Genomic DNA, 26,245 nt, shown 5'->3' with positions numbered 1-26,245 from the left:
CTGAAATCGAGCATTAAATTTAGCTCTGGCTTGGCAGCCCAGGCAGTTAGACAACTCAAGGAATGACAAAGAGCTTTCATCATCTAATTAAAGAAAGCAGCAAAACCATTTGCTCTGTGAAAGATATTTCCCAGGAAGTGCAGGAAGACAGCTGCCCAGGCCGCGTCTCTGTGTCCAGGTCGCTATTGTGTCTGATCTCTCCCGTCCAGAGCTGGGTGGCGAGCCCCCCGGGGGTCCCTGGAGGATGCCCCAGGGGCAACAACAGGCAAAAGAGTGGACTTCACTCCTCAGCCTGTCCTCACAGAGGAACATCTCTTAGACAGCTCCTCTTAGGAGCTGTTCCAGCTTCAAATTCTGCAGTCAGTTCAGAATGCCCCTTCCCTCTCCATGCTTCCTGCCCCTTCCCTCTCTCTCCATGCTTCCTGCTCACTCTGATTGCTTTTTGTGTTAAAACTCTTCTTTGTTGGCAGTTTGGCTGACACTTCTGCACACTGGGCCGTGTCAAGCCTGTCTTTGCCGCACGGCAATGCCATTCAGAACAGATGGCGGCAGCCTAAGGACGTCTAAGATGTCCTTCAACGAGGAATAGGCAGGCAAAAGGCAGTGCATGCCTACGAGGGGATGCTATTCGACTTGAGAGAGGAAGGCGGTTCTGAAATGCTACACCGTGCGTGAACCTCGCAGACAGACCGGATGATTCTCCTTCTATTATGAGTTTGCCTTCTGAAGTTCATTGTTGCCAGGAGATGGGGAAGAGGCAACGAGGAGCTACTGTTTAGTGGGATACGGCATTTCAGTTTTGTAGGATAGGGAGAGTTCTGCAGAGGAACGATGGGTGCCCAACATCGTGGGTTTATTTAAGACCACTAAAGCATTGTTGGGGCGACTGTCGGCCATCTCCCACCCGCAGGCACCTCACCTGGGCCGCCTCTCTACCTCACCTTCTTGTTCTTCTCGTACAGATCCTTCAGGAGGGCGTCCAGCTCGTTTTCATCGATGTAGCCGCTCCCATCCTGGTGGGGGCAGCAGAGAGTCAGCTCAGACCTGGCGGCCCCAGCCACGCCCCCAGCCTGGGCTCCTCTGGGCCTACCTTCCCTTCCCGCAACTCTGGGCACCAGGAGGTGTTAGGACCACGTGGTGACAGAGTAAGGTATCGCTTCTGACTTTACCAGTCCATACAGGAGCAGGACAGTTGAGCACAAACGCTTTCCTTGTGGTGTTTTGAATGTGCATTGAAAATATTAAAGAGGTTCTAGAAGCGTCTAGTTAACTCCTTGAGTCTGGGGGCTATTTCAAGTTTACCTCCAACCTTTGGTTATAGATAAAACTATTTGAGTCACATGGGCAGGGGGTAGCTAAGGGGCCAGGGGTGGGGTAGGGTTGGTTTCACTCCCAGCACCTCAGAAAAACTGGCTGTAGGGTAACATCAGGGGATGGGACTCACATGATCACACCTAGCTCTGAGCACAGCCTCCTTACACTATTCTCCAGTGTGTGTGTGTGTGTGTGTGTGTGTGTGTGTGTGTGTAGTAGTAGTAGTAGTAGTAGTGGTGGTGGTGGTGGTGGTGATTGAAACCAGGGGCATTCTACCTCTGAGCCACATCCCCAGCCCTATTTTATTTATTTATTTTTATTTTGAAACGGTCTCACTAAGTTGCCGAGGGCCTAAGTTGCCAAGGCTGGCCTTGAACCCGCCATCCTCCTGTCTCAGCCTCCCAAGTACTGGGATTATAAGAAAGTGCCACCACGTCTGACTTTCCCCTGCACTTTTAAGAAACCAAACGTTTGGTATCATGAATGACATTTGTCTTTTCACATAGCAGAAGTTGCTGCAGGAGGACACCCCATGGCCCAGCTGCCTCTTCCTACGGGGGAACTTGAGGGCGAGGCCGCCTGCTCTCCATCCCACACCATCCCTCTCACCTTGTCGTAAAACGTGAAGATGGCGTTGAACTCCTCCGCGGTCAGCTTCATGCCCTGCAAGGACCAAGGTAGGAAAGAGTGAAGCAAAAGCCCCGGAGAGGAGCGTGTGGACGCGAGTGTGTTAGGGGCACGTGGGATGGGGCCACGGGAGGGCGGGAGGCGAAGCTCAGAGGGAGGGAGCCAGAAAAGCAAGGAGGCTCCTTTACCTGGAACTTAAGCAGGAAGTTTTCCTGGACAGGCAAGAGTCTGGAAAGAAAAGAGCAAGCAGAGATTAGGGGCCAGCGCAGGCAAGGCTCTGGAGAGACGTGAACGGTCGCTGAGCATTGTCCTTGGGAGTTGACAGGAAGTTAAAAAAATAGAGGGGGGGGGCAGAGCAGGTGTCGGCGCGCCTGGCTCTGTCTGGCTTCGTCTCAGGCAGACCTGCCACTTCTCCCAGCAAACGATGGATGTCAGCAGTGAGCACGGCAGGGACCCAGGGGTGAGGGTGCTTACCGGGACATCTCCGAGAGGCCCAGCTTGCCGTCCCCGTTCAAGTCAAACATCCGCAGCTGTTGGGGAAAGAGAGACGTGCTGGGTTATTAGCTTTGACTTCTCTCATGTGAGGCCTCCCAGCCCTTGAGTCCCCTTCCACTGGCTGGGGGGAGGTGGAGGAAGGTGGCCTGTGCTCTGCCTCCTCTGAGGTCCCTGGAGGTCGGGGACCAACATGGTCTAATGCAGTCACTGGAGGAGACAGGAAGGACTTGTTTCCTGCTCCTCTTTCCCTTCTCGGGTGAGGGGCAGCGGGGACACAGCAGGTCAGCGTTAGAGGCACCCCCCTTCAAGATGTATTCTTACTTGGACTGCAGAGGTTGCCATGGAAACAGATGCCCCCCAGTCTCACACTGGCCCAGGAGTCAGCTCAGCGGGGACCTTGGAGGGTGTGCGGGCCCTCCAACTCACATCCCCCTGGCCAGCTGCCACCGTGAGTCACTTCATGTAGGTCTGAAGGACCAGCAGACAAAAGACCCACAGCCCCCGTGTTTTGGGTTCCAAGTCCTGCACCCCTGGGAGAAGGCACACGTCTGTCCACTCACTATGGTTTGGGTGTATTCCTGGAGCTTGGGCTCATCATACGGCCGGTTGGCCTTCTTCAGCAGGTCTGACAGGAATCCCTGGAACACAGAAGGCTTCTTCAGAGCTTGCCTTGCTCATTTCCTCCTCGTTTATTTATCTGGTGTTGTGTTTTGAGGTCTACCAGTTGTCTGGCTTCTGATTTCCTAACCCCTTAATACTTGGAGGCTGTAGGTGGGTCCTGGGTACAACCTTGCTCTACAGAATATGCTCTGCCTCCTCAAGAGCCCAGGACACAGGGCTCAGAGATCACTGGCTGCCCAGAGGGACTTGGGGGTGGATATAAAAACTAGAAGGCCAGTCTTTCAGAACTACCTGCCTGTCCTGGCACCAGGGTGCAGAGGAAGATGGCTTGGTTGAACTCTATGCACGCCACCAATCATCCTGGGCTTCTATGAATGAGACCAATTATTCAGTGCCAGATTTGAGTACTCCTAAGCAGACCAAGGATCCATGATCCTCACCAACCTCCCTAGGTTCCTTAAACCCACTGCCGTTCTGGCCACAGTCTCATCCTCCATACCCTCCACCCCGTCCCCAAGGCCCATCCTACCTTGAGCTCATTGGCTTCGATGTAGCCACTGCGGTCTGTGTCATACTTCCGCCAAGCCTGCAAAGGGGATACCAGCCTGTTCATAAGAACAGATTAAGACCGGCACGCCTCCCTTCCCTTTCTGTCTGATGGGTCAGGAAGAGTCTTGGCGGTGAAGACTATCGGAGTGGGATGGGATGTGGAGACAGCTGGCCCAGCTACCACGGAGGAAATGTGGGGGAGCCTCTTGGTCAAGGTCACACAGGGAGGGAGGAAACTGCTGGCTAAGGTCCCCCCGCTCTAACGCGATCAGGCCTGGCTCCCTTGTTTGAATCATCTTGTGACCAGGGCTGATGTTTTCTAAGGTGCTAACCAAGCAGGTGCTACCAGGGCTAGAACAAGGATTTTGATGGATTCTCTTTCTGTTCTGGGTGTATTGAGGGTGGTGTCCATTTACTGCTCTGGAAGCTTCTCCTACTAGGTAGGGACTGGAAACAAGGGGAAGAACTCTCTGGAAGGGGCAGTAACCATCATAGGTTACCCTTGGCTCTACTTCCTTCTCTATCCCTCCATCATGATGCATTTGGTCCGGGGGTGAGGCAGAATTGATGATTTTAAAAGACTATTAAAGCCATTCTCCTACCTTTTGGAAAAAAACATGCCCCGTTTTTATGAGAAACCACCCATCTTCCACTTTTTTTTTTTTTGCAGTATTGGGAATTAAATCCAGGGGCATCCTACCTCCCAGCCACATCCCCAGCCCAATTTTATTTTTTAGTTTGAAACAGGATCTTGTTAAGTTGCTGAAGGCCTCACCAAGTTGCTGAGTCTGGCCGTGAACCTGTGACCCTCCCGTCTCAGCCTCCCAAGTACTGAGATTACAGGTGTGCATCACCATGCCTGGCTCCCACTTTCAATCCATATGGTTCAAGGGAGGTTGACCCCATCTCCAGAGGTAGGCATGTGACCTAACCTGGCCAATCAGATGTTTCCCTGGGTCCCATCCCACGCTGTTGTGGGCTCTGAACCAAGTCTCAATTATTTGGTGCAAGTATAGGATTCTGTGAGGAACCAGGGCATAGTCTTCATCCCTCGGATAAAGAGAGGCATTTTTCAGCAGGTGATGTGTGTATTCCTCTTATGTCCTACACAATTAGCACTATAGAAAGGCCCACGTAATAAGCAACCGAGCCTTCCTGCCAATAGCAGAGCAGACCTCTGGCCAACAGCCCTGTGAAGGAGCCATGGTGGAGCGTCATATCTTCCAGCCCCACTGCAGCCTTCAGGGGACTGCAGCCCGGCTGACATCCTGGCCGAGTTCATGAGAGACTTTGGACCAGCGCCCAGCTAAATCATCTCCAAATTTCTCTACTATAGAAACTAAAAGATAATCTTTATTGCAGTAGGCTGCTAAATTGGGGGAGGGTGTTGTTACACAGCAACAGGTGGCTGATACAGTATCCTAAGAAAATATGGTCCTGTATACAAGTGCTCTGAAACCCCAGCCTTTTATCCAAGGCATCTGGTAGAGATGAGGAAATGTCATGGAGGTGGGGGCAGGGCAAGGAAGGATGCTATTTGTGTCTGTGGCAGAGAGACCCGGAGAACCTTGTTCCCCTAAATCTTGGGACTGTTTTGGTGTCTCATGTTTCTTAGATTCTCTTTCAAGTTCTGACTCCCTGGATTTTCTTCCCTTTGTCCCCCATTCAGCCAAACTGCCCACCTGAATGCTACCAGCTATGCTTGGATTTTGAGAGTCACAAGCACCGTTCTACTTCCTAAATTCATCTCCAGCTTCCCTCACATCCCCAAATGTGTCCCGTGTGTTGCAAGAGTGTTAGGGTTTATGGATAATTTAAGGTATCTCTTCTATACCAAATAAGGCAGTGTGGTATTCATAATATGTTAGTGCTGCGTCTCAGGAAACTTGGCCCTGAAATTTTTTTTTTTAAAGTTATGAGAGACAAACACATCCCAGCAAAAGAGCAGGTATACTAGAGACAACTTTGGTAGATGGAATTTGATGAGGCAAATGTCTTTTTTCTGGAGAAAAAAATACCTTGGGTTCCATCAAACATACTTTCCTGTGCCCAGAAAACTCACCCTTGAAAATATAAGCGCAGGCTTACAAAAAGGCCTTTGCCACGCATCTGCAAGTAGATAGCACATTCAAATTTAATCCTCCAAGTGGAGTCTTGATTGAGAAACAAGACAGATGCTCTCCTAAAATGGGGGAAGGTAACTCAAAGGTACCCCGGTCCTCCACAGAGCAAAGGGTCCAGGGGTTGATCTTCCTGCCAGCAGGTGTGACCCCCCCTCCTTCCTTCATCGCTCCCTCCCTGGGCTCCACCCTTGACTTCTCCCCACCAGAACTTTGTGCCCATCCACCAGGGTGCCCTTATTCTCTTCTCACTCAAGGAAAAGAGTTCAAGAGACCTGGGCTTTGTGAAATCTCAAAGAAGTCCCGAGGTGTCCCTAAAATTAGAAGTTAAAATGTGGTACTGAGCAATTGGAAGGGAGCTGAGAACCAGGGCCTTTCAGGGCCCCCATGGACCATTTCGTGTTTCCAGCTGATAAAAAATGGAACAAATGGTTAGTCTCCGGAGGAGATGGTGGTGCAGGAGGGTGGGGCCCCAGGAATCGCCCTGGCAGGGGTGCTGGTTCTGCAGTTATGGGAGGGCTTAGAAGGACAGAGGCACGAAAGAATATTTGCACAGAGAGAAACTGCTAATAATTTTGAGAGAGAGAGAGAGAGAGAGAGAGAGAGACAGAGACAGAGACAGAGACACAGAGAGACAGGCAGGCTTTCAGCTCCTTGTGGAGCATCTCTACTCCTGAAATCTGCCCTCATCCCCATCCCCAGACTAAAGATAGAGCAGAGGCCAGTCTTTGACTGCCTCCCTGTTGGGAAAGGAGGGGTCAAGTGCAGTACTACCTTTTTTTTTTTTTTGTGGTACTGGGGGTGGAACCCAGGGGCTTTACTATCTCCGGGCTATACTCCCAGAGCTGTTTTATACTTTATTTGGAAACAGGGTCTCACTGAGTTGCTGAGAGCCTCACTCAGTAGCTGAGGCTGGCTTCGAACCTGTGCGATCCTCCTGTCTCAGCCTCCCAAGCGCTGGGATTACAAGTGTGCGCCACCACGACCGGCTAGCACTGCCTTTTCTATAGACAGAAAAGTGGACACTAGCAAAAGTAGCAGGCAAACAAATGATAAGAATGCAAATTATAGGAATATTACAGGAATACGCCTGTAATCTCAGTTCTTGGGAGGCTGAGACAGAGAGATCACAGGTTCAAGGACAGCCTCAGCAACTTAGTGAGACCCTGAGAAACCTAGTGAGACCCTCCCCGTTTCAAAATAAAAAAAATAAAAAGGGCTGGGGTGTAACTCAGAGACAGAATACTCCTGGTTCAATCCCCAGTACCACTACACACACACACACACACACACACACACACACACACACACACACACTAGCTGTTTCTTGCAAATAGTCAAAGAGAATGGCAGTCTAGAATGTCTGTGACTGTCTTACAAAATCTTGGCATCTCAGAAAAACTAAAGAAAATCCTTTAAGTGCCATAAAATTGAACCTGTATCTGATGCTCAGGCAAATTGCATTTCCAAAATGAGTCTCACTCTGAGTGTTAGTTCTTTAATTAACTTCCTATCTGTGAAGGGAAGTCGCCGCCATCGCATTTTGGGGCTGGCTCTGCGGTCTTCCTAGGGGGCCAATCACACAGAAGCACGTGCCAGGGGCTGGAGATGGACTTAACCTGGCTCGTGGCAACTCCTGTCACGTGTTACATTGAAGGCTGGCTGTTATATATCAGCGCGCGCAGCCTGGGGAGTGGGTATCGGTTGAGGCTCCGTTCTGAGGGACACACAGGGTGTGCGTGTCTCTCTCAGGTGCAGAGTCCAGAAATAGAGCAAGAAATAATTGGTAATTTGCTGGACATCAGGATTAGTAATATGGATGGAACCGTATGGAATTTCCAACTTTGCCCTGTAAAAAGTAGTTCAGCATCAGCGATGAGGGTACATGGTTCAGTCTGTCCGTTGAGGATTATTCCAAAGACATTTGAGTTTGGATGGAGAAGCGTGGGTGTGAGGATATGAGAGAATTTCTGTTGCAGAGAGAGCAGTGCCCATGGGGGGTCCACTGGAGTCCAGACCACAGTCAAAGATCAAACCAGGAAGATACTGGAAACAGTTCTCTCTGGCCTCTTCTCTCTGGTGTGAGACCAGCACTTACGTCCATCCTTCCTCTGACTTAAGGGACAGGAATGTTAGGGGTGGCACATCCTGGATCCAAACGGAGTGAAACTAGGTCTTGCCTGCAGGGTTTACATTGTTATATGAAATGCCAGCAGGGACCCCCAAAGGGCAGGTGCAGGCACACGACACCTCCCAATCGTGCATGACCCAGTCTGACTTCTTCTCTCCGTCCCCACACTTTAGAACACTTTAGCCCACGTGGGACTCTTACCAAAATGCCAGTTCTGATTTAGTGGGGCAGGGAGTCTGCCTTTCTGACCAGCACCCAGAGAGCGCCAAGGTCCTCGGATGGGCCTGGACCTCGAGTGGCAGAGCTCTGGGGGCGAGCATCTCCCAGGCCCACTCAGGCATGGGAGGGGGGCTGGCTCTGCTCTCGGGGGAAGGCGGGCCCCGTGCACAGAGAGAAGGCAGCGTCTTGGCCTCACCTCCATGAACTCGGTGCTGGAGCCCACGTGCTGCCTGAAGCACAGGAGAAAGTTCTCTTCGGTCGGCAGGATCTGTGCCAGCTGCGGGGACAAAGAGCGACACCAGCGTTAAGGAGGGACCTCAGGGAGCAGGGAGGACTCCTCCGTAGGGAGGATGGGGAGGGCCCAGCAGGGAGGCAGCGCGGGTGCCACGGTGGGCTCCATTTTGCTTCTTTCCTTGAGGACAGGGCTGGTGCTCTTCAAAGGGGGAGAAGGTTGTCCTGAGAAGCAATTCTGGGTCACCCCAATCCTTAGGCTAGGAGGAGCCTGAAGGTCAGAAATCCCTACTTCTTTAAAGCACAAGTACCCAGGCTCGGAAGAATTCTCAGTAGATGTTTCCATGTATAGAAAACTCTAAAAAATGCAAATGAGTCTAGGTAGATGTAGATGGGGGTTGCCTGGAACGAGCTGGTCCAGGTAGGAGGACTGTTTGCAGGTGACAGAAGGGCTATATGTTGCTTATGGTGGTGATTTCATGGTCTACGCTAGAAACTCATAGAATTTTACCTCTAAATGAATGCAGTGTATTGTATGTCATCTAACACCTTAACAGTTTAATTTTTCAAAAATGCCAGTGTCATTATGTGGCAAACGCTGCTGGCCACCCACTGCCTGACCTTCCGCCTTCTGCAACCAGAGTCCCTGTGCTACGGGAAAATCCTGAGTCTAAGTCAGCCTGACCATGAGTAGCAAGCTGACTGTGTGTATTGGACACACGCGTGTTTGTGTAAATATGAGTGCATGTATGTGTGCATGTATGCATATGCTTCTATGAATATAGGTATATACATATTCTGTATGTATAAATTACACATGATGTATAATTACATGTAGATATATAAATTATTTGTGTAGATGACATATGCAAATTACATTGGTATATATATTCAAGTTTTGCCTTTGGATGCCTTTAGGTGAGGAATGGACTCTTTGGAGTTCTTTACTCGCCCCGACGTCTTAAGCTGTGCTTATTACACATTTGCATTACCTGTTGGATCCTGAGGTTTTTAAGGTCCTGTCACACATCTGCAATACCTAGGGCACCCCGAGGGCATTTAAGGATACCACCCCTATCTTATACCATTATTTCTTTCCCTCCCTCCCTCTCTTTCTTTCTTTCTTTTTCTCTCTTTCTTTCTCAATTTTCTTTTTCTTTCTTTCTTTCTTTCTTTCTTTCTTTCTTTCTTTCTTTCTTTCTGGCATTCTACCTCTGAGCTACACCTCCAGCCCTATTTATGTTTTATTTTGGAATAAAGTGAGACTTAAGGTCTCACTAAGTTGCTGAGGCCCTTGCTAAGTTACTGAGACTGGCCTTGAACCTGTGATCCTCCTGTCTCAGCCTCCCAACTACTGGGATTATCAGCATGTGCCACCACGCCCAGCCCGTTACTTCCTCTTCCATGAGTGATACACAGAAAAAGCTCAGCCTGCTCTGGGTCAGCCTGGGGGCAGTGGGTTTTTAAGGCTGGAGAGATGCTTGCACGTAGAAGAGGCACAGGGATGGACAGTCCTCCTTCCCCGTGGCCCCAGCCAGAGCCTCAGCACTCACCTCGGCCATCTCGATTTTCCCATCTGAATTCTTGTCATATTTCTGCATGAACTCCTTCATCTTCTCTCCAAAGTTGTCGCTCTTTGACATCTGTGGAAAGGGAAAGGGGGCCGATTTTGCTGCCGCATCCTGTGGGAATCTCGGATCTCAGCTCAGCGGTGTCGGGAATCATTTTGTGTCCTAACAGTATGGCGCAGGACCAGGCAGAGCCGGTGCTCCGAGGGACCAAGGCTGCGTCCTCTTCTAGGTCAGGGTCCCTCCCAATCACGCCGCCTCTTCTACAAGCCGCAGTCATATACTTTCCAAAGGGGGACAGGACAGACTCACGGGTGTGCTCTGTACCACGAAGCGACACATGCCTCTCTGCCTTCGAGAAGGATTAACCCACAGCTCCATCGGAAGGGGCTAGACTCCTTCCCATTGCTCAGGTGTGAGAACTGAGGCCCGAGACAGCTTGTCACGGAACTCAGTGCCCGAAAATAGGTTCTAAATGATGTCAATTGTCCATTTTTTTTCTTTAATGACTAACTAGCAATTCCACGGTATTTTTTTTTTTTTTTTTTTTTGGTGGTGAAACCCAGGCTTTCTACCTCCGGGCTATATACCCAGACCTATTTCATATTTTATTTGGAAACAGGGTCTCACTAAGTAGCTGAGAGCCTCACTAAGTAGCTGAGGCTGGCTTCGAACCTGCGCGATCCTCCTGTCTCAGCCTCCCAAGCGCAGGGATTACAAGCGTGTGCCACCACGCCCGGCATGGTATTTCTTTTATACCAGGAAGAATGTGTGTGTGGAAACTAGGGAGACTGTATCTCATAGGAGGAACTCTAGACAGAGAAGGAGAAACTACAGATGAGCAAGTAAAGCGACCTGACTAAAGGGATGAGGGAGGTAAATTCCCGACTGTACATGCTGTACATTCACAAACAGATCCCTAAGCCAAACGTGAGAAGGAGGGAGGGGGAGGGGTGGGGTGGGACTTGGGGAAGGGCCAAGTGAGATGTGTGCATGCACGCCTCTGCCATCTTGTGCTCCATTAAGAAGTATGACTACAATGCACCAAAAAAAAATTAAAAGAAAGTCATAACATGGCTGAAGGAGAATTGTTTTCAGGGGTTTATAACTCTGGTGCCCATATGGTTAGTCCTCAGTCTCAGGCACACAAGGATATGAGATAAGGCACTCTTAGGGTTCCTTCCTTCCTTCCTTCCTTCCTTCCTTCCTGTGACTAGGGATTGAACCCAGGGGTATTCTACCTCCGAGCTACACCCCCAGCTCTATTATAATTTTATTTTGAAACAGGGTCTCACTACCTTGCTGAGGGTCCTGCTAATTGCTGAGGCTGGCCTTATACCTGCAACCCTCCTGCTCAGCCTCCCAAGTACTAGGATTATAGGCATGCACTGCCACACCCAGATTAATTTTTCATTTTATCCTTACAGACAAAGACCAGAGCCTCCCAGGTCCATTGATGGGCTGTGTAATGAGACAGACTATGCTCAAAGTCATATAGGTCAGGGGGATAGAAAACCCAGAACAAAGGGAGAGGGCAGGCTTACCATGCCAGAGCCTTTTCTTGCCTTCTCCAGCTCTTGGAAAAAGTTGTCCAGTTCTTTACCTTCAATGTACCCATTTCCTGTAAAAATAGGAGGAAAAAAGAATTAACTTCAAAGCTAAAGAGTAAGGCTCCAGGGTGGAGGGGAGGTTGGGACTTCAAGCAGTGGGCTTCTCTGCTGGTCCCCAAGTGGGTGTCTTAACCAGCAGTGCTAGAGCTGTAGGTCCTGCCCTTGGGTATCTGCACGTGGAGATCCAAGACTTGTGTCCTTTCAGAGAATGGAGGAAAAACTCCAGTGAATCCAGGGATGTGGTCTAGGGGCTGGGAAGGGGGGAAGGGAAGCTCAAGGAAGGAATCACTTCAGGTGACATCCTGCATGCATGTGAGAATACCAAGTCTCCACGTCGTCCGTAGCCTGTGTGGGAAGGGAGGGGGTGGGGAGGGAGCTGGAGCAGAGCCCCCGAGTGCTGTGTGCACAATGTCACCATCACTAAGAGCTACATCATGATGTGAACCTATAATGCACCAATAGAGGTATAAAAATAAATACAAAAATAAAGTCCTGGGCTCCTGGGGGTATTTGGCCAGCAACTGGCCCACACTGGCAGAGGTGGGCAGAAGCTGGGAGCCCAGATCCTTGTCCATAACCTTCTGGAACAAGTATGAACCTTCAATCACATTAGAATTTTCAGCAGGTGGCAAGCCTGGTTCGGGGGCAGAAGTTGGGTGCCTCGGTTGTGGAAGTACAGAGTTTTCTTTTTTTGTGTGTGTGGTGCTGGAGATTAAACCCAGGGGCATTCTACCTCTGAGTTACACCCCCAGCCCAATTTTTTTTATTCTTTATTTTGAAACAGGGTCTCACTAAGTTGCAGAATGCCTTTAAGTAGCTGAGGCTGGCTGCAAACCCGGCTCCTCCTGTCTCAGCCTCCCAAGTACTGGGATTACAAGCGTGCACCACCACGCCTGGCTCAGAAGTGCAGAGTTTTGAAGTGTGTTCTCCCAGAATCCATGTTGACCTGGAATCTCAGAATGTAACTTTATTTGGAGGTAGGGTCTTTGCAGATGTCACTAGTCACAATGAGGCCACCTGGGGTCAGTGTGGACCTCAGTCCAGTGACTGATGTCCTTTTAAGAAGGGTATGTGAAGACATACAGACACAGGGAGGAGAGTCACATGAAGACACAGGCAGGCAGAGATTTGCGTGATGTGTCTACAAAGCCAAGAATGTAAGTTGGATTTTGTACCTCAGTTGCACAGTTCAATGTGTACCATAAATGTTAATATTTCTTGGATTCAATGACCCGAACCTGTGTCCAAGGTGGGCACGGACCCTCCCAGAAACAAGTGCTGCCACCAGTGCCTGACTGTGTACAATGTCACCCGCGAGGTCCTCCCGGGTCTTAACCCTTGAACCCAGGGCCCCGACTAATCCATGGGCAAGGTCACTGGTGTGGTCAGTGCTGTGTTGGGCAGAGACATTTGGCAGAGAGAAATCAGACAGGGCTACAGTGCTTCCCAGGCTTGAGTGCACATCGAAATTACCTGGGGATCTTTAAAAAATACGGACATCTGGCTGCCACCTCCGGGCAACCTGATGTAATTGGCTTGGGATGTGAACTAAGCATGATGATTTTTTTTTAAACTCCTGGGTGATTTCCTTGTGCAGCAAAGGTAAGAAAACACAGGCCTAAGTGAAGTTCCAAATCTGATGTATAGCAGGTGAGCAAGGTTCCCATAGAAGAGGTCCAACTGGAGGAGGAAAGGGGACGGATGCTTTTTCTTCAAGGGCAAATGGAATTGCAGACTTTGGAAAAAGAATAATAAAAGTGCATTTGCCCTGCCCTCTGTGTGGGGGGAAGGGGACAAGGAGGGGGCGCTCCAAATTTAGGGCCACTGGAGAACTTGAATTCCAAATAATGACAGAGGCACCCTCTAGTGGAGAAGATGCCACAACAAATATCATATGGAGAGAATAACATGAGATCAATATTTTTAAAAATACTTTCATTCTTTCTGGTGGCTCTGGGAATCGAACCCAGGGCCTGCTGCCTTACTAGGCTAGGGCTCTACCACTGAGCTACCTCCCCAGCCCAGCCATGCATGTTCATCTGCAGGGGAAAGAGATGATTGCAATGTGGGAAGCGTGAGACTTGATTTCCCTTTTATTATTATTATTATTATTATTATTATTATTATTATTATTAGTGCCTGGTGGCCCGTGAGCTCCCTGGAGTGGAGGAGAGGGCTTCCCTGCCAAGGCAGTCCTCTAGTTGAGGGTGCTTTTCTCTCCTCTCATTTCATTTTTCTTTCCTGCAGCGCCCTGGCTCTTCTGCCCTGGGTAGGCGCAGCTCCCTCTCCACTGAGCCCTGCCCTTCTTGCAGTCCTGGTAAAGTCACACGGGGAGGGGGACACTGAGCTCAGCTCTGGGGCTGTCTGCAGTTTCTGTAGCTGGAGGCTGGGGCAGGGGGAGAGCGGGGTCAGGCTGGTACCGGGAGCCTGCACTGTGACTCGCCAAAGCAGAGGCCACTGGGGCTGGGCCCCGAGCCAGGGCCAGCAGACATGTGGGTGAGTGTGTCTCGTGAATGCCTGAGGAGGGGGTGCTATTCCCAGCGGAGTGGAGGCCGCTCTTGCACCTCTTTCTGGTCCCTTCTCGCCTCCTCCTGATCCTGAAGGCTCTGCCTTGCTCCTCCAGCCCCTTCCCCGGTCTTGTTTACGGGGTTGGCGAAGCTCCTAGCCCTTCTTGTCAAGGGCCAGCACCGGGCTCTTCTCCTTTATCATTCCCAGAGTCTGGGCATCCCCTCTTTGGACCTCAGTTTCTCCATCTATAAGATGGCAGTAATGACAGTGCTTTCCGTGTATGGCTGCCGTGAAGACGCGACAGGAGGATGGCGAAGGCTGGCCTGTGGGGAGCCTTGGGAACGCCAGCGGCTGTCACCATCCCACTGGTGACTCCACCTGCTGCCCACGCTGGGGCCGTCTTGGCCTCGGGCTGCTTGTTTCAGGCTGGGAAGATCTCAGGGGCAGGAGACCAAGACGGCCCCCCTGGAGCAATTTGAACCCAAAGAAAAAAAGCAGGAAAGCACAGATCTATAAAAGTCTCCTTCCCTTGGGGTTTTTCCAGAACTTACAAGGGATAAGTGTTTATTTTTACTCCACCTCGTTTCAAGGTGGTTTAACAGCCTTAAGGAGCTCAGCGGGCCAGGGCCCCAGCGTGTGGCAGGGCACCCGGGGCCAGCCCTGGGATGGAGAGAGCATCTTTTATATGTATATAATATACACCTCACAGTACTTTGGTCTTTTCTTTGCATCAAGCAGATAATTTGAGGCCTCACCAGGTGTGAGGCCCGCGTGTAGCCATGTGAAAGATGATAGTATATGAGCCATGGCCCCACCTTGGGAGTGGCCATAATCCTACCAGACCCTCAGGATCACATGGCTGAAGAGACCCCTTTCCTGGCGACACAGGCAGCTGAGGCACGGAGGTCAGCATTTTGCACAGGAGCACACAGTGACGCAGGACTGGCCTGCCCTCATTCCTGAAGCCTGATTCAGGCTGCACTCATCCATCCACTCAGCGTCTAGTGAGCTGCCTCCTGCAGGCCGTGCGCCGGGTGCTGGAGGCGAAAGGCAAGCTGGAGCGGTCCTGCCTCCGTGGGGCTTCATGGGGGGTGGAGTGGCAGATACTGAGCAAGGAATTCGGCGGAGCCGTGGTCCTCCAGAGAGGATCAAGTGTAATGGTGGATGATGATGTCATACAGTAGTGATGGACATCCAGGGCTTCTTGGCAGGATGGGTACCACAGGCCTCTCTGAGCAGCCTCAGGACCTGGGAGGAGAGAGGACCAGGGGGCCGGGGCTGGTAGAAAGAAGCCCTGCAGCAGGAGGTTCCCAGATGGGTGCTAGGAACTCTACCACACCTCCATCATGTGCCCCAAAGGGTGGAAATGTGGCTCGATGCAACAAGCCTTTATGCCTTGATTTGAACCACAGTCCACTTGGTGTCAGTGCTCGAGAGCTGGAACCAAGGTTTAGACGTGGACCTGCTTCTCAGGAGCATGGGTGGCCCAGAGGGGTGAGGCAGTCCAAGGCCGCGGGTGGGAGGGCAGGGCCCAGAGGGGCGCTACACCACTGCGGTCTTGCTTCCTTTAAGAGAGTTCCATCCGTCTCCCAGGAGGCCCTATCATGGGAGGCTGGCTCTATGTGTGTGTGTGTGTGTGTGTGTGTGTGTGTGTGTGTGTGTGTGTGTGGTCTACATCCTTTTAGGGATGACTTTGACTCTGGACAAGTGGTTTGCCTTTTCTGTGAACATCTAACAGGGGGATGGGGGGGGGGACTGGCCAGCAAGCAAATCTCATGCGGATGGGCGTCGATAAGGATGCGGTTACTATAGTAACCGTCATTCCTAACCTCCTTGTCAAACTGCATCCTGTGGTTAGGCAGTGGGGGCTGGGGTGGGAGCCAGGGACCCTGCGACCTTCCTGGGCTACCTCTGCTTATGTTCTTCACCAACACGTGCCTCAGTTTCCCCAGATTAAAGGGAGACAATGCTACTTTACCATTAAACTGAGCACAGACACTTAGCTCGGGCTGAGGGAGGCTCCGCCCCACGAAGGTCGGCTTTCTTCCTGAGGTCTCTATATGCAGATTTTCTCAGAGTTGAACAGGAGAGAGCTACCTGGACAGGAGGAATAATTCTACCGCTGGTTCTGTGAATGTCTGTGTCAAAGGAGTCAATTTTTCCCAGCCTTGGTTTCTTTTTACCTACTTTATAGTTATTGTGAGAGCCAAATGGGGAGTATTGTGAAAGCATTCTGGAAAATGCAAACTCTCACATAAATGGAAGGCGTTGTTTTTAGATTCTCTCCTCTGAATTAATCCAGGGCTCAAAACCCTCCAGCCCAGCCAGGGAGTATTATGCTACATGAGTTCAGCCCGTCTCGGAAAGTCAAAGGTTATAGATATATATTTATATGTTGTGTGTGTGTGTGTGTGTGTGTGTGTGTGTGTGTGTGTGTGTGGTACTAGGGATGGAACCCAGGGGCCTTCTACCTCCGGGCTACACTCCCAGACCTATTTTATATTTTATTTGGAAACAGGGTCTCTTAAGCCAGCTGAGGCTGGCTTCGAACCTGCCCGATCCTCCTGTCTCAGCCTCCCAAGCGCGGGGATTACAAACGTGCGCCACCACGCCCGGCTAAGGGGTCATACGTTTTATCTGTGGTTGCTAGAGAGAAAATCAGAAAGAAAAGCGTCTTTAGATAGATGAAGAGAGACCAAAAATAGTGAAAGAGAAGTGGGGGAGGGAAATGAGGAGGTAAATGAGGCTCAAGGAACAGTTCAAAGAATGTGATGTTCATAGATGAAGGTATCACTGCCAGGCTCATCATCATGTATTGGGAAGGAAGAGGGGGAAGTGGGGATGGATTCGGAGGGAGATACATCAAGTGCTGTGCGGACGTATGAATGTATCTCTTTAAACCTCACTAGGATGTATAATTACAGGGCATCAATAAGGGTATGAAAGACAATAGTGGCAAACAAAAAATAATAAAAAAGAAACCGACAGCCCAGAGAGTTCCAGCATCATTGCTTTCTTTAGACTATAGGTTCTCAGCTCAGCTACTTACTAGAACTATCTGGGAAACGTTTATACCGCACCATATCCCCAGCCCCAACTCCAGGCTCTTTGATTTAATTTGTGATATGGGGGATGTTTTCCAAGCTCTCCTGGTGATTCTAATGTGTAGTCGAGGTTAAAAACTGGTGTGGAGCAGGACATCTCAAACCTTAAGGTACGTAAAAATTACCTGGGGACCTTATTAAAATCGAGATTCGAATCTGCTAACTTTGCGGTACAGTGAGAAGATTGGCTGTTCATGTGTGACTTGTGGGCCGTGATCATCAGAATAACATAGGAGCTTGTTAAAAATGCAGGCTCCTGGCAGGGCGAGGAGGAGCACACCTGTAATCCCAGTACTTGAGAGGCTGAGGCAGGGTCCAGGCTGGCCTGAGAAACTTAGTGAAACCTTGTTTATAAAAAAATAAAATAAAATAAAAACGGCTGGGGATAGAACTCGGAGGTAGAATGCCCCTGAATTAAATGTCTAATACCAAAGGGGGAAAAAAAGGAATGCAGAGTCCTAGGGTCTGGCCTGGTCCTGGTGTCAAGCAATGACATAGCCCACATGATTCTTTGACCTGCTAACAACCGAGATGCACTGACTTAGTGATTCTCAAATTACAGTATGGACCAGAAATAACAGGGGTCCACCATGACTTACCGAATCCCTCTAAGGGTGGTGGCCCAGAGACCCTGTGTTTTAATAAATCCTCCTACAGGTTCAAGTTGGAGAACCAGTGGCCCAGATATCTCAACCAGTCCCTCTGGCCCAACAGTCTGTGTCACCCTCCATGATATAGAGGGAAGACAGACAGGAGGGAGGAAGTTACAGTTATATACTTTCTTGTTAAACTGTACCAGGAAGTGCCTGTGAGGCCAGCTTACTCGGTCGGATGTCTGGACAGATAGCCAAGTTAATTTTTTTTTTGTGTGTGTGTGTGGGTCTGGGGATGGAACCCAGGGGCATTTGACCTCCGAGCTACACCCCCTGCCCTATTTTTTATTCTTTATTTTGAAGCAGGTCCTCACTAAGTTGCGGAGAGCCTCACTAAGTAGCCGAGGCTGCCCGCGAACTGCGATCCTCCGGTCTCAGCCTCCAGAATGCTGGGATTACAAGTCTGCATCACCACGCCCGGCGCCAAGTTCATTTTTATTGAACAGCAGATATCCCTTTAACCTCCAGCCCACATACTCCTTGGAACAGTCAGATCCTGCTCTTTGGGGCAAAAAATTGGTTCCCCGGGCTCTACCTCTATGCCATTGCTTTCCAGAGCACACACCAGTGAATAGAACTTTCCACTTCCTGCTACATGTGATCTTCACGGCCCTGCCTGGTACTCAGATAGGAATTAACAACCCTATCTTTTTTAAAAATTAATTAATTAACTAATTGTACTGAGGATGGAACCCAGGGGCATTCTATCTCCGAGCTACACCCCCCAGCCCTATTTTTTTTATTGTTTATTTTGAAACGGGGTCTCACTGAGTTGCAAAGGGCCTCACTAAGTAGCTGAGGCTGATGGTGAACCACGATCCTCTTGTCTCAGCCTCCCAAATGCTGGGATTACAAGCGTGCACCACCACGCCCGGCAACAACCCCATCTTATAAAGGAGGACTCAGAGGGGGAAGGAGATGGAGTCACACGGCTGACCCAAGTCCCAGACTAGCTTGATTTCTTTCTGTTCATCCCAGGGACCACCTCTGTCTATATCCGTACAGACAGTGTCTGTGTATATCTGTATCTGTCTATATCTGGGTTTGTCTAGCTGTTAATCACACGTACGTGCACTTGAGCACGTTGACATGCGTACACATACACACACACACACACACACACACACACACACACACACACACACCTCCTAGGGGGAAAAAAAAACAAGCCCCAAATCACAGCTCCAGGATGACCACGTAGATGCTTGCATTTCAATCTGTTTCTGGGCTGTGCTGCTGCTGGAACGTGGCTCTGGGGCTGGGGTCCACAACCTGAACCCGTGGACAGCTGGCAGCCTAATTCTGGGTTGTGTCCCAGGCGGAGAGGAGGCCAGAAGGAAGGGGCAGATTGGGAGGGAGGGGAGGCAGCCGAGAGCCAAAGTGCAGGGGGAGAGGCCAGAGCCTGAGGCCCCAGATGGGGCCGCTGGGCAAAGGAGGCACCTGACGCAATCGCCAGGAGAGCCGCCAGCCGGGCTCGGCCCAAGAGGCCCTGTTCTTGGAGAGCCTCCTGCCTGCTCTATTAATTCTGGCTCCCCAGATATTAGAAGAGATTTCCCCGAGGGGTCTCCCAAGCCCTGGAAACCTCCTCGAGGGACCTAGCTCCCAGCAGCACTGAAGTCTGAACGAGATGAGGGTGCAGGGAAGAGAGAGAGCGTGGCTGGGCCAGTGGCTCCCCAGGTGTGGCGGGCTGGGCATCTTGTTTGTGAAAACAGGTCCCCTGGGCTGCCCCCTGGGGAGCCCAGCTCTTCACAGGCCCAGTGCCTCCCCCTGCTAATGTGATCACAGTCCTGACGCTGGGCTGGGGCCACCCAGAGGGTCACAGGGCAGGGGTGGCCTCTTGGGGGACACCACGCCAAAGGGTACTGTTAACACAAGGACTAGGGATTGGGCAAAGGGATGTCAAAGGGATGTGGGGGTGAGGTTCCAGGGGCTCCCCGGGGGGCAGGGGCTCTCCCCCAAAGCCTCAAATCGTGGCACCATCCTTGAGAGGCCTAAAGACTCATAGATTCACTAACAGGGTTAGGAGAAAGCTTTCCTCAGCGTGTGTGTGTGTGTGTGTGTGTGTGTGTGTGTGTGTGTGTGTGTGTATGTGTGTGTTACTGGGGATTGAAATCAAGGCATTCTATTTCTGAGGGACACCTCCCAGCCCTTTTTATTTAAAAAATTTTTTTTGAGGTACTAGAGATGGAACCCAGGGGCATTCTACCTCCAAGTTATACCCCCAGCCCTATTTTTTATTCTTTATTTTGAAACAGGGTCTCACTGAGTTGCAGAGGGCCTCACTAAGTAGCTGAGGCTGTCTGCAAACTGTGATCCTCCTGTCTCAGCCTCACAAATGCTGGGATTACAGCATATGTCACCACGCCCAGCTTTTTATTTTTATTTTGAAACAGGATCTTGCTGAGAGTCCTCCTAAGTTGCTGAGGCTGGCTTTGAACCTGTGATTCCTGTCTCAGCCTCCCAAGTACTGGGATTACAGGCGCTCCAGCCACCTTTAACTTTGCCTCTTGGCACCAGACCCTGCCAACATTAATGACCCGAGACACACTGTGGGCACTGTGAGCTCTGGCCATGAGGTCATGCCAGAGGGAGACAGAGAATGAAGGAACCAAAGAGGAGAAGTACCCCCTGACCATGCCCTGCGCCAAGAGGACCTGGCTACCAGCACATCATCCGGTGGCTTACACGACTGCTCCTGCACCCCCTTCCTTGCCCCATCAAAAGCCCCTAGCTGTAAGGAGGGGTCCTTCGGACTCTCGTGGGCTCTCTCCCCAGTCAGATGCCTCCTTTCAGGTTTTATTCCTAAGTAAAGCCTGTTCCCTGCGGTCGGGCTGTGTTTTCTTTGTCCCATATACCCCAACAACAGCCATCGTATACATCCTACCACTGTCTTATGAAAATTGCAGTTATATTGTCTTGTACGTGTTGTGGTGTTCAGGCAAATACTTGACATCCATCACATATGTTGTGGCCTGTCTTGGCAAGACTCCTGTTTTCTATTCCACGAGTCTCGGGTAGAATTCCCAGGCCAGCTGCCCAGGACCCTCCCCAGCTCTGAGCAGAGCTGATTCCAGCTTCTCTTCCCTCTCTCTCCAGCGGGAACAAACGTTGGCAGTGAGTAGCCTCTGGGAGGGCCTGCCTGGGCACCTGGTCCTGGCCGGTGGTCCTCTGTGGTGTGCGGGTTTGTAGAATACTTCAGTTAGGACCACAGGGCTTAGGAGGAAGAGGAGAAAAGACCAGCAGAAGCCTCCTCAGCCCTCCGTGGTCCTTCCTGCTAATGATTTTCAAGATAGCTGGGCAGAGTGGAGCATGGCTATATTTCCAGTCCTTGAGAGGCTGAGACAGAAGGATCACAAGTTTGAGGCCAGCCTCAGCCACTTAGCAAGACCCTGTCTCACAGTAAAAAGTAAGAAAGGCTGGGGTATAGCTCAATGGTAGAATACTCCTGGGTTTGAGAATATTTCTGGGTTTGATCTCCAGCACCAAAAAAAGAAAGAAAGAAAAAGAGAAGAAGGAGGAAGAGGAGGAGGAGAAGGAGAAGAAGAGAGAAAGAAAAAAAATTTGTCAAAATCTTGAGTCCAAGGGCTCAGCAGCCCACAAACATAAGGAGCAAGGCTCAGTCTGGTGAGAGATGTTAAGAATCTCCTACCTCACCAGGGCCATTTGGAGGCAGACAAAGTCCAGAGAACCTTGGCCCATCACTGCATTTGAAATATATGTATATTCTTTGGGGGAGAAGGTGCCGTCCATAAAATCATTTTCTTCTTACATCTTTATTGTCTTGCTGTGTACACAAGAAAATATACTCTCATAAAAATTTCAAACATTACAAAAATCAACTTAGAAAGTAAAAGAGATTTTAAGTTTACCTTATCCACTCTTTAAAGAGAAACACTATTATTTGTATTTCCCTAAGTATTATCCAGCATACATATGTCGTCAAGAATAAAAGATGAAGCCGGGCGTGGTGGCGCACGCTTGTAATCCCCGCGCTTGGGAGGCTGAGACAGGAGGGTCGCACAGGTTTGAAGCCAGCCTCAGCTACTTAGTGAAACCCTGTTTCCCAAATAAAGTACAAAAGAGGTCTGGGAGTATGGAGGTGGAAAAACCTCTGGGTTCCATCCCTAGTCTGCAAATAAATAAATAAATAAATAAATAAGCTTATAATAGTGTTCTGCTGTGATAAAAAAAACCCACCTTGGACATGTTCCACATGACAGTTCCACAGACATAAAACCTCTGTCTTGCTCTTTTTGATTGCCTAGGATTCCACTGTAGAGATGGACACGCATCCACCCTACATGGTTAAAATATCTGTCCATGGACAAAACATACATGCAGAGGGACCCTTCTCCCCACATCGTAATGACTCTAGAGGGGTGGCCAAAACCAAGGCATCTCTCTTCTGAGCCCCAACTTGGCTCCTTACGGGTCAGCAATGGAATGGAGCCTGGTGGTGTCTGTCAGGACCGCGTAGGGATGTTGAATCAGCGCTGCGTAAAGATGGTGTCAGCCCTGACCCGGGCGCCTCTTGGCCACTTGGAGATCTTGCAGAATAAGAAGATGCCCGACAAAGAAGTGACCAGGAAGCAACAGAACAGTGACCTCAGGCACGTCAGGGCCACTCTGAGCGTGGGGGCCACGTGTGGGAAAGCCCCAGACCCCACCTGGGTCCGAGGCGGCTTGGCTCGGTCCTGACCCCCACGTTCTCTTTGAGCGACATCCGAACCCCCGAGTGCCTGGCCTGGGTGACCAGTGAGGAAGAGCTGGGGAGGGGCAGGGGACGGGGGCCGATCCCTGGCCCCTTCCTGGTCTGCTGTGTGATCTTGCACAGTTTGCCTTTCAGAACCCCAACTCCCCACTCTCCCATGCTTGCTTATTCCTTTCCCCACCATTAGGCTAAAGATAATCTTGAAAACAATCTCCTTGGGCAGAGGCACTAGGATGAGGCCTCTTGTTTTGGAATGGGCTGAGTGACGGTCAGCGCCACCTACCCCAGCCCCAAGTGCCCTGGGATCCTGCTTTTTGTTTTTACTGGGGATTGAATCCGGGAACATTCTACCTCAGGCCTACACCCCCAGCTTGCTTTCTCTCTCTCCCTCTTTCCTTCCCTCCCTCCCTCCCTCCCTCCCTCCCTCCCTCCCTCCCTCCCTCTTTTTCTCTTTCCCTCCCTCCCTCCCTCCCTCTTTCTCCTCCCTTCCATCTTTCTTTCTTTCTTTCTTTCTTTCTTTCTTTCTTTCTTTCTTTCTTTCTTTCTTTCTTTCTTTCAGTACCGGGGATGGAACCCAGCAGCATTCTACTTCTGAGCTACACCCCCAGTCCTATTTTTTATTCTTTATTTTGAAACAGGGTCTCACTGAATTGCAAAGGGCCTCACTAAGTAGCTGAGGCTGTCCTCAAACCCAGAGCCTCCTGTTTCAACCTCCCAAATGCTAGGATTACAAGCGTGAGCCACCATGCCCGGCTACCCCTGGCCCTTTTGTATTTTATTTTTTAATTTCAAAAAAGGGTCTTGCTACGTTCCTGAGGGTCTGGCTAAGTTGCTGAGGCCAGCTATAAACTTGCAGTCTTCCTGTCTCCACCTCCCAAGTACTGGGATTACAGATATGTACCACCACGCCCTGCTTAGGGATTCAGCTCTTTTTTATTTTTCTCTAAGATCCCCATGTCTTTGTTTAGTAGGAGAGTCCAGAAGGGGCAGGGAGCCAGCTCCCTCTCCCTGGTGGCCATGATTAACTGGGCTCCAGCGAGCTTACTCCAGGGGCCTGGAGAGCTGCAAGGCAGGGTTCTCCCAGAGGTCTTTAAGGTGGTGAGCAGCGGCGCTCTTAGAGCTGAGGAGAAACTCTCAGCCGCAAACAGAAGCCAGAATCAGCCAGAGAGAGGTCCAGACAGGATGTGTTCAAGAGGGGAGGACTGGACACCGTGGAGTCCAAGAGTGAAGGTTCAGAGCAAGGCGGCCCCGAAGCCAGTATGGCTGCACATGCACTTTTCAGAGCACCTTAATCCATCTCTGGCATTTTAACCCTCTGTCTTCTCTCCCGTCACATCCAGGGTCCCACTGTGGAACGTCTCTGAGTCTGTGAGCCAGCGAGGGCAATAGATAGTGTTGTGGGCAAGAAATCAAACAGCAAGCACAGAGCTCGCCTTCACATAGGAGCGCAGTGGCCCTGGGAGGCCCTTAAAAACTCTAGGATCTTGTAGCTTAGCTATGCCCCAGGTAAACCAAGGACCCCCTTTGTGGGATCAAAGGAATTGCCCATCTCCTGTGAGGCTGGGTCGGGGGCTCTCCCAATGGGAAGGAGACTTGTGTCTCCCTCTTCCCACCCCAGCAGGTGTCGGAAACCTGAGTGAGATAGTACGCCCTGACCAGAGACCAGTGCCACCTCTTGGCTCGCTACACACCCTGGAACAAGTCACACCTTGCGTCTGATTTCTCCTCTGCGCAAGGGGGACAAAGCTGCCCCGCAGCCTCGCAGCGGGGCTCAGGAGGGTGCGACTGTTTGGCTAAGTACGGTATCTCAGATTGAACATGCACATAGGGATTTGCACGATTATTGAGGGGCCCGTTGGTCGTCGCAGGGAGGATCGGGGGACGTGGATACGTGGAGTCTGTTTATAGCTGACTCATCTCGCAGGAGGCCAGTGGTATAACCTTGGCTGCTTGGCAACTTTCCTGGAGTCGTGCAAGTCTCTGGTGCAGATAAACTGGCAGGTGCATCCTTAGGGGATGGGATGCCATGAGGAATACTAAGAGGCTGCAATTCCCTCTTAGCCCTTTTAGCCAAAGGAGTTTTATGGCGCGGGCAGGGGATTTGGAGACGCGCCCCTTCCTTGGGCCCATTTTCCCGACTGAACAGTCTGTCCACTTCCTGCGGTGGTTCACAGCCAGGCAGGTCGCAGTCCTAACCCAGATGCCCAACCTCTGCCCCTCCAGCCTGCTCACAGGCCTCCAAGGAAACAAAACTTCCCTCATCCGCGGCCCCAGGCATTAACCCCTGCCTCCCCACAGTGCTCCGGGCAGTGGATTTCTGTTTAGCCACTTCCATCCCGAGGCAGGCGGGAAGAAGAAGTGAGGGAGCCCTCCGCCTGATCGTCTGCCCCCTCCCACCCCAGGATAAACACCCTGAGCCGCCACCCTGCCAATGGGGCTGAGATGCCAGAATATTCTGGATGCCCGCCTCAGCCAGGACCTTGGAGAGGGAAATCAGATTATTTATTTATTTATTGGAGTGATAGAGAAAAAGTCTCCAGTGATAGCCCAAGCCTCTGCAGGGTGGGGGTGGGGACTTCCCTGGATGCCCGAGTCCGACCACCAGAGATGCTTCGGATCCCAGCGCCGGGAGCCGTCTCCAAGGGTGGCTCACTTTTTGGGTTGGTCCAGGTGGAGACCACACAGGACACAGCGTCGATCACCATGGTGTTTAAGATTGTGTCTCTTGGCATCCAGAGAGGGAATCGCCCAGAGCAGCCAGAATTATCACCGTGCGGGGACGGCCCCATCAGTTCCAACACACCCACCACTGCTGGGGTGGAAATATGGACAGAGGAAGCCCGGGCACTATTGAGGGGTCCAAATGTCACCCTTCCCTCCCGACCCTGGCCAGTCGGGCTGGGGTGCCAGGGGTTCCCTTTGGGATGGCCAGCTCGCCCCAGCTTTTGGAATGGAGACGGGCTACACTGGCACTAACAACCCAGGGATGAAATGAGTGGGCTTCGGAGACCTGTGGCTGCCGCAGCCAGAAGGCAGGAAGTTCCCTGCAAGGGAGGGACGGGCGGTAGGCAGCGGGGGGACCCTGAGCGCCTTTTTCTGCCCAGGCCTCCTTTCTGGGAAAGCTCCAACTTACCCAGACGAGAAAGCAAAAGCCAGTGGGCTCTGTGTCCACTAGTCAGGGAAGAAAAGTTACTGACAGTTGTCGCCGCGGCAGCCGGCTGGCTCCAAACTCAAGCCCCCGACCCCAGCAGGCTCTGCCACCCGCACACCCCCTGCGGGCCAACGCACACCTGCCCGGTGAGCCAGGTCCCCGGAGGGCCAGCGGGCGCCCAAGTTGGGAGCTTTACTGACCGTCTGCGTCAAAGTGCTTCCAGATTTCCAGGAACTGGGACGCCGTCAGCTCGGCCAGGTGCAGGTAAGGGGGCTGCTGCTGCGCGCCAGCCATGGCGAGCCGCTCGGAGACCTCAGGCAGCAGCACGGCGCTGTCACTCGGCGCGGCTGGCTCGGGCACTCGCGCTGGTGCTGCGCGCCACGCTGCCTTTATATGCGCTCCCAGGCTGCGCCGCGCCCGGCCGCCGGCAGGGGGCGCGCGGGCTCCGGGAATCGCGCAGGGGCGCGGCGCGGCGGGGGCGGCGGCCCCGGGCTCTGGGGGTGCGCTGGGCGCTGAGACCCCCTAGGCGCCGGCTAGGGGAGTCCAGGGAGTCTTTTCAGTGGAAGTGTGGAAAAGTCTATTTTATCTCTGACTTTCTCCAGCACAGCCGGCGCTCATTACTTGCAGTAGCAA

The 26,245-nt window shown here is 51.4% G+C and overlaps 1 protein-coding gene across 1 annotated transcript in view; it reads right to left on the bottom strand.

Annotated features, from left to right (window-relative positions):
- The window catches only part of CALB2 (calbindin 2), a gene marked incomplete at both ends in the record, with an annotated part of 28,341 nt that extends 2,435 nt beyond the window's left edge, over positions 1–25,906 (bottom strand). The window contains 10 exons of the mRNA XM_080702605.1: positions 942–1,013; positions 1,924–1,977; positions 2,130–2,169; positions 2,416–2,471; positions 2,997–3,074; positions 3,587–3,643; positions 8,273–8,353; positions 9,861–9,950; positions 11,420–11,496; positions 25,813–25,906. Coding sequence (XP_080558731.1) covers positions 942–1,013; positions 1,924–1,977; positions 2,130–2,169; positions 2,416–2,471; positions 2,997–3,074; positions 3,587–3,643; positions 8,273–8,353; positions 9,861–9,950; positions 11,420–11,496; positions 25,813–25,906 — 699 coding nt within the window. The remainder of the gene's footprint in view (positions 1–941; positions 1,014–1,923; positions 1,978–2,129; positions 2,170–2,415; positions 2,472–2,996; positions 3,075–3,586; positions 3,644–8,272; positions 8,354–9,860; positions 9,951–11,419; positions 11,497–25,812) is intronic.
- Positions 25,907–26,245: the final 339 nt, after the last annotated feature.

Source organism: Muscardinus avellanarius (genome assembly GCF_963383645.1).
Source record: "Muscardinus avellanarius genome assembly, chromosome: 10".
In the NCBI taxonomy this organism is placed as follows: domain Eukaryota; kingdom Metazoa; phylum Chordata; class Mammalia; order Rodentia; family Gliridae; genus Muscardinus; species Muscardinus avellanarius.
Note: the sequence above shows the minus strand (reverse complement) of the source record. Positions and strands in the feature narration are given on the sequence as shown.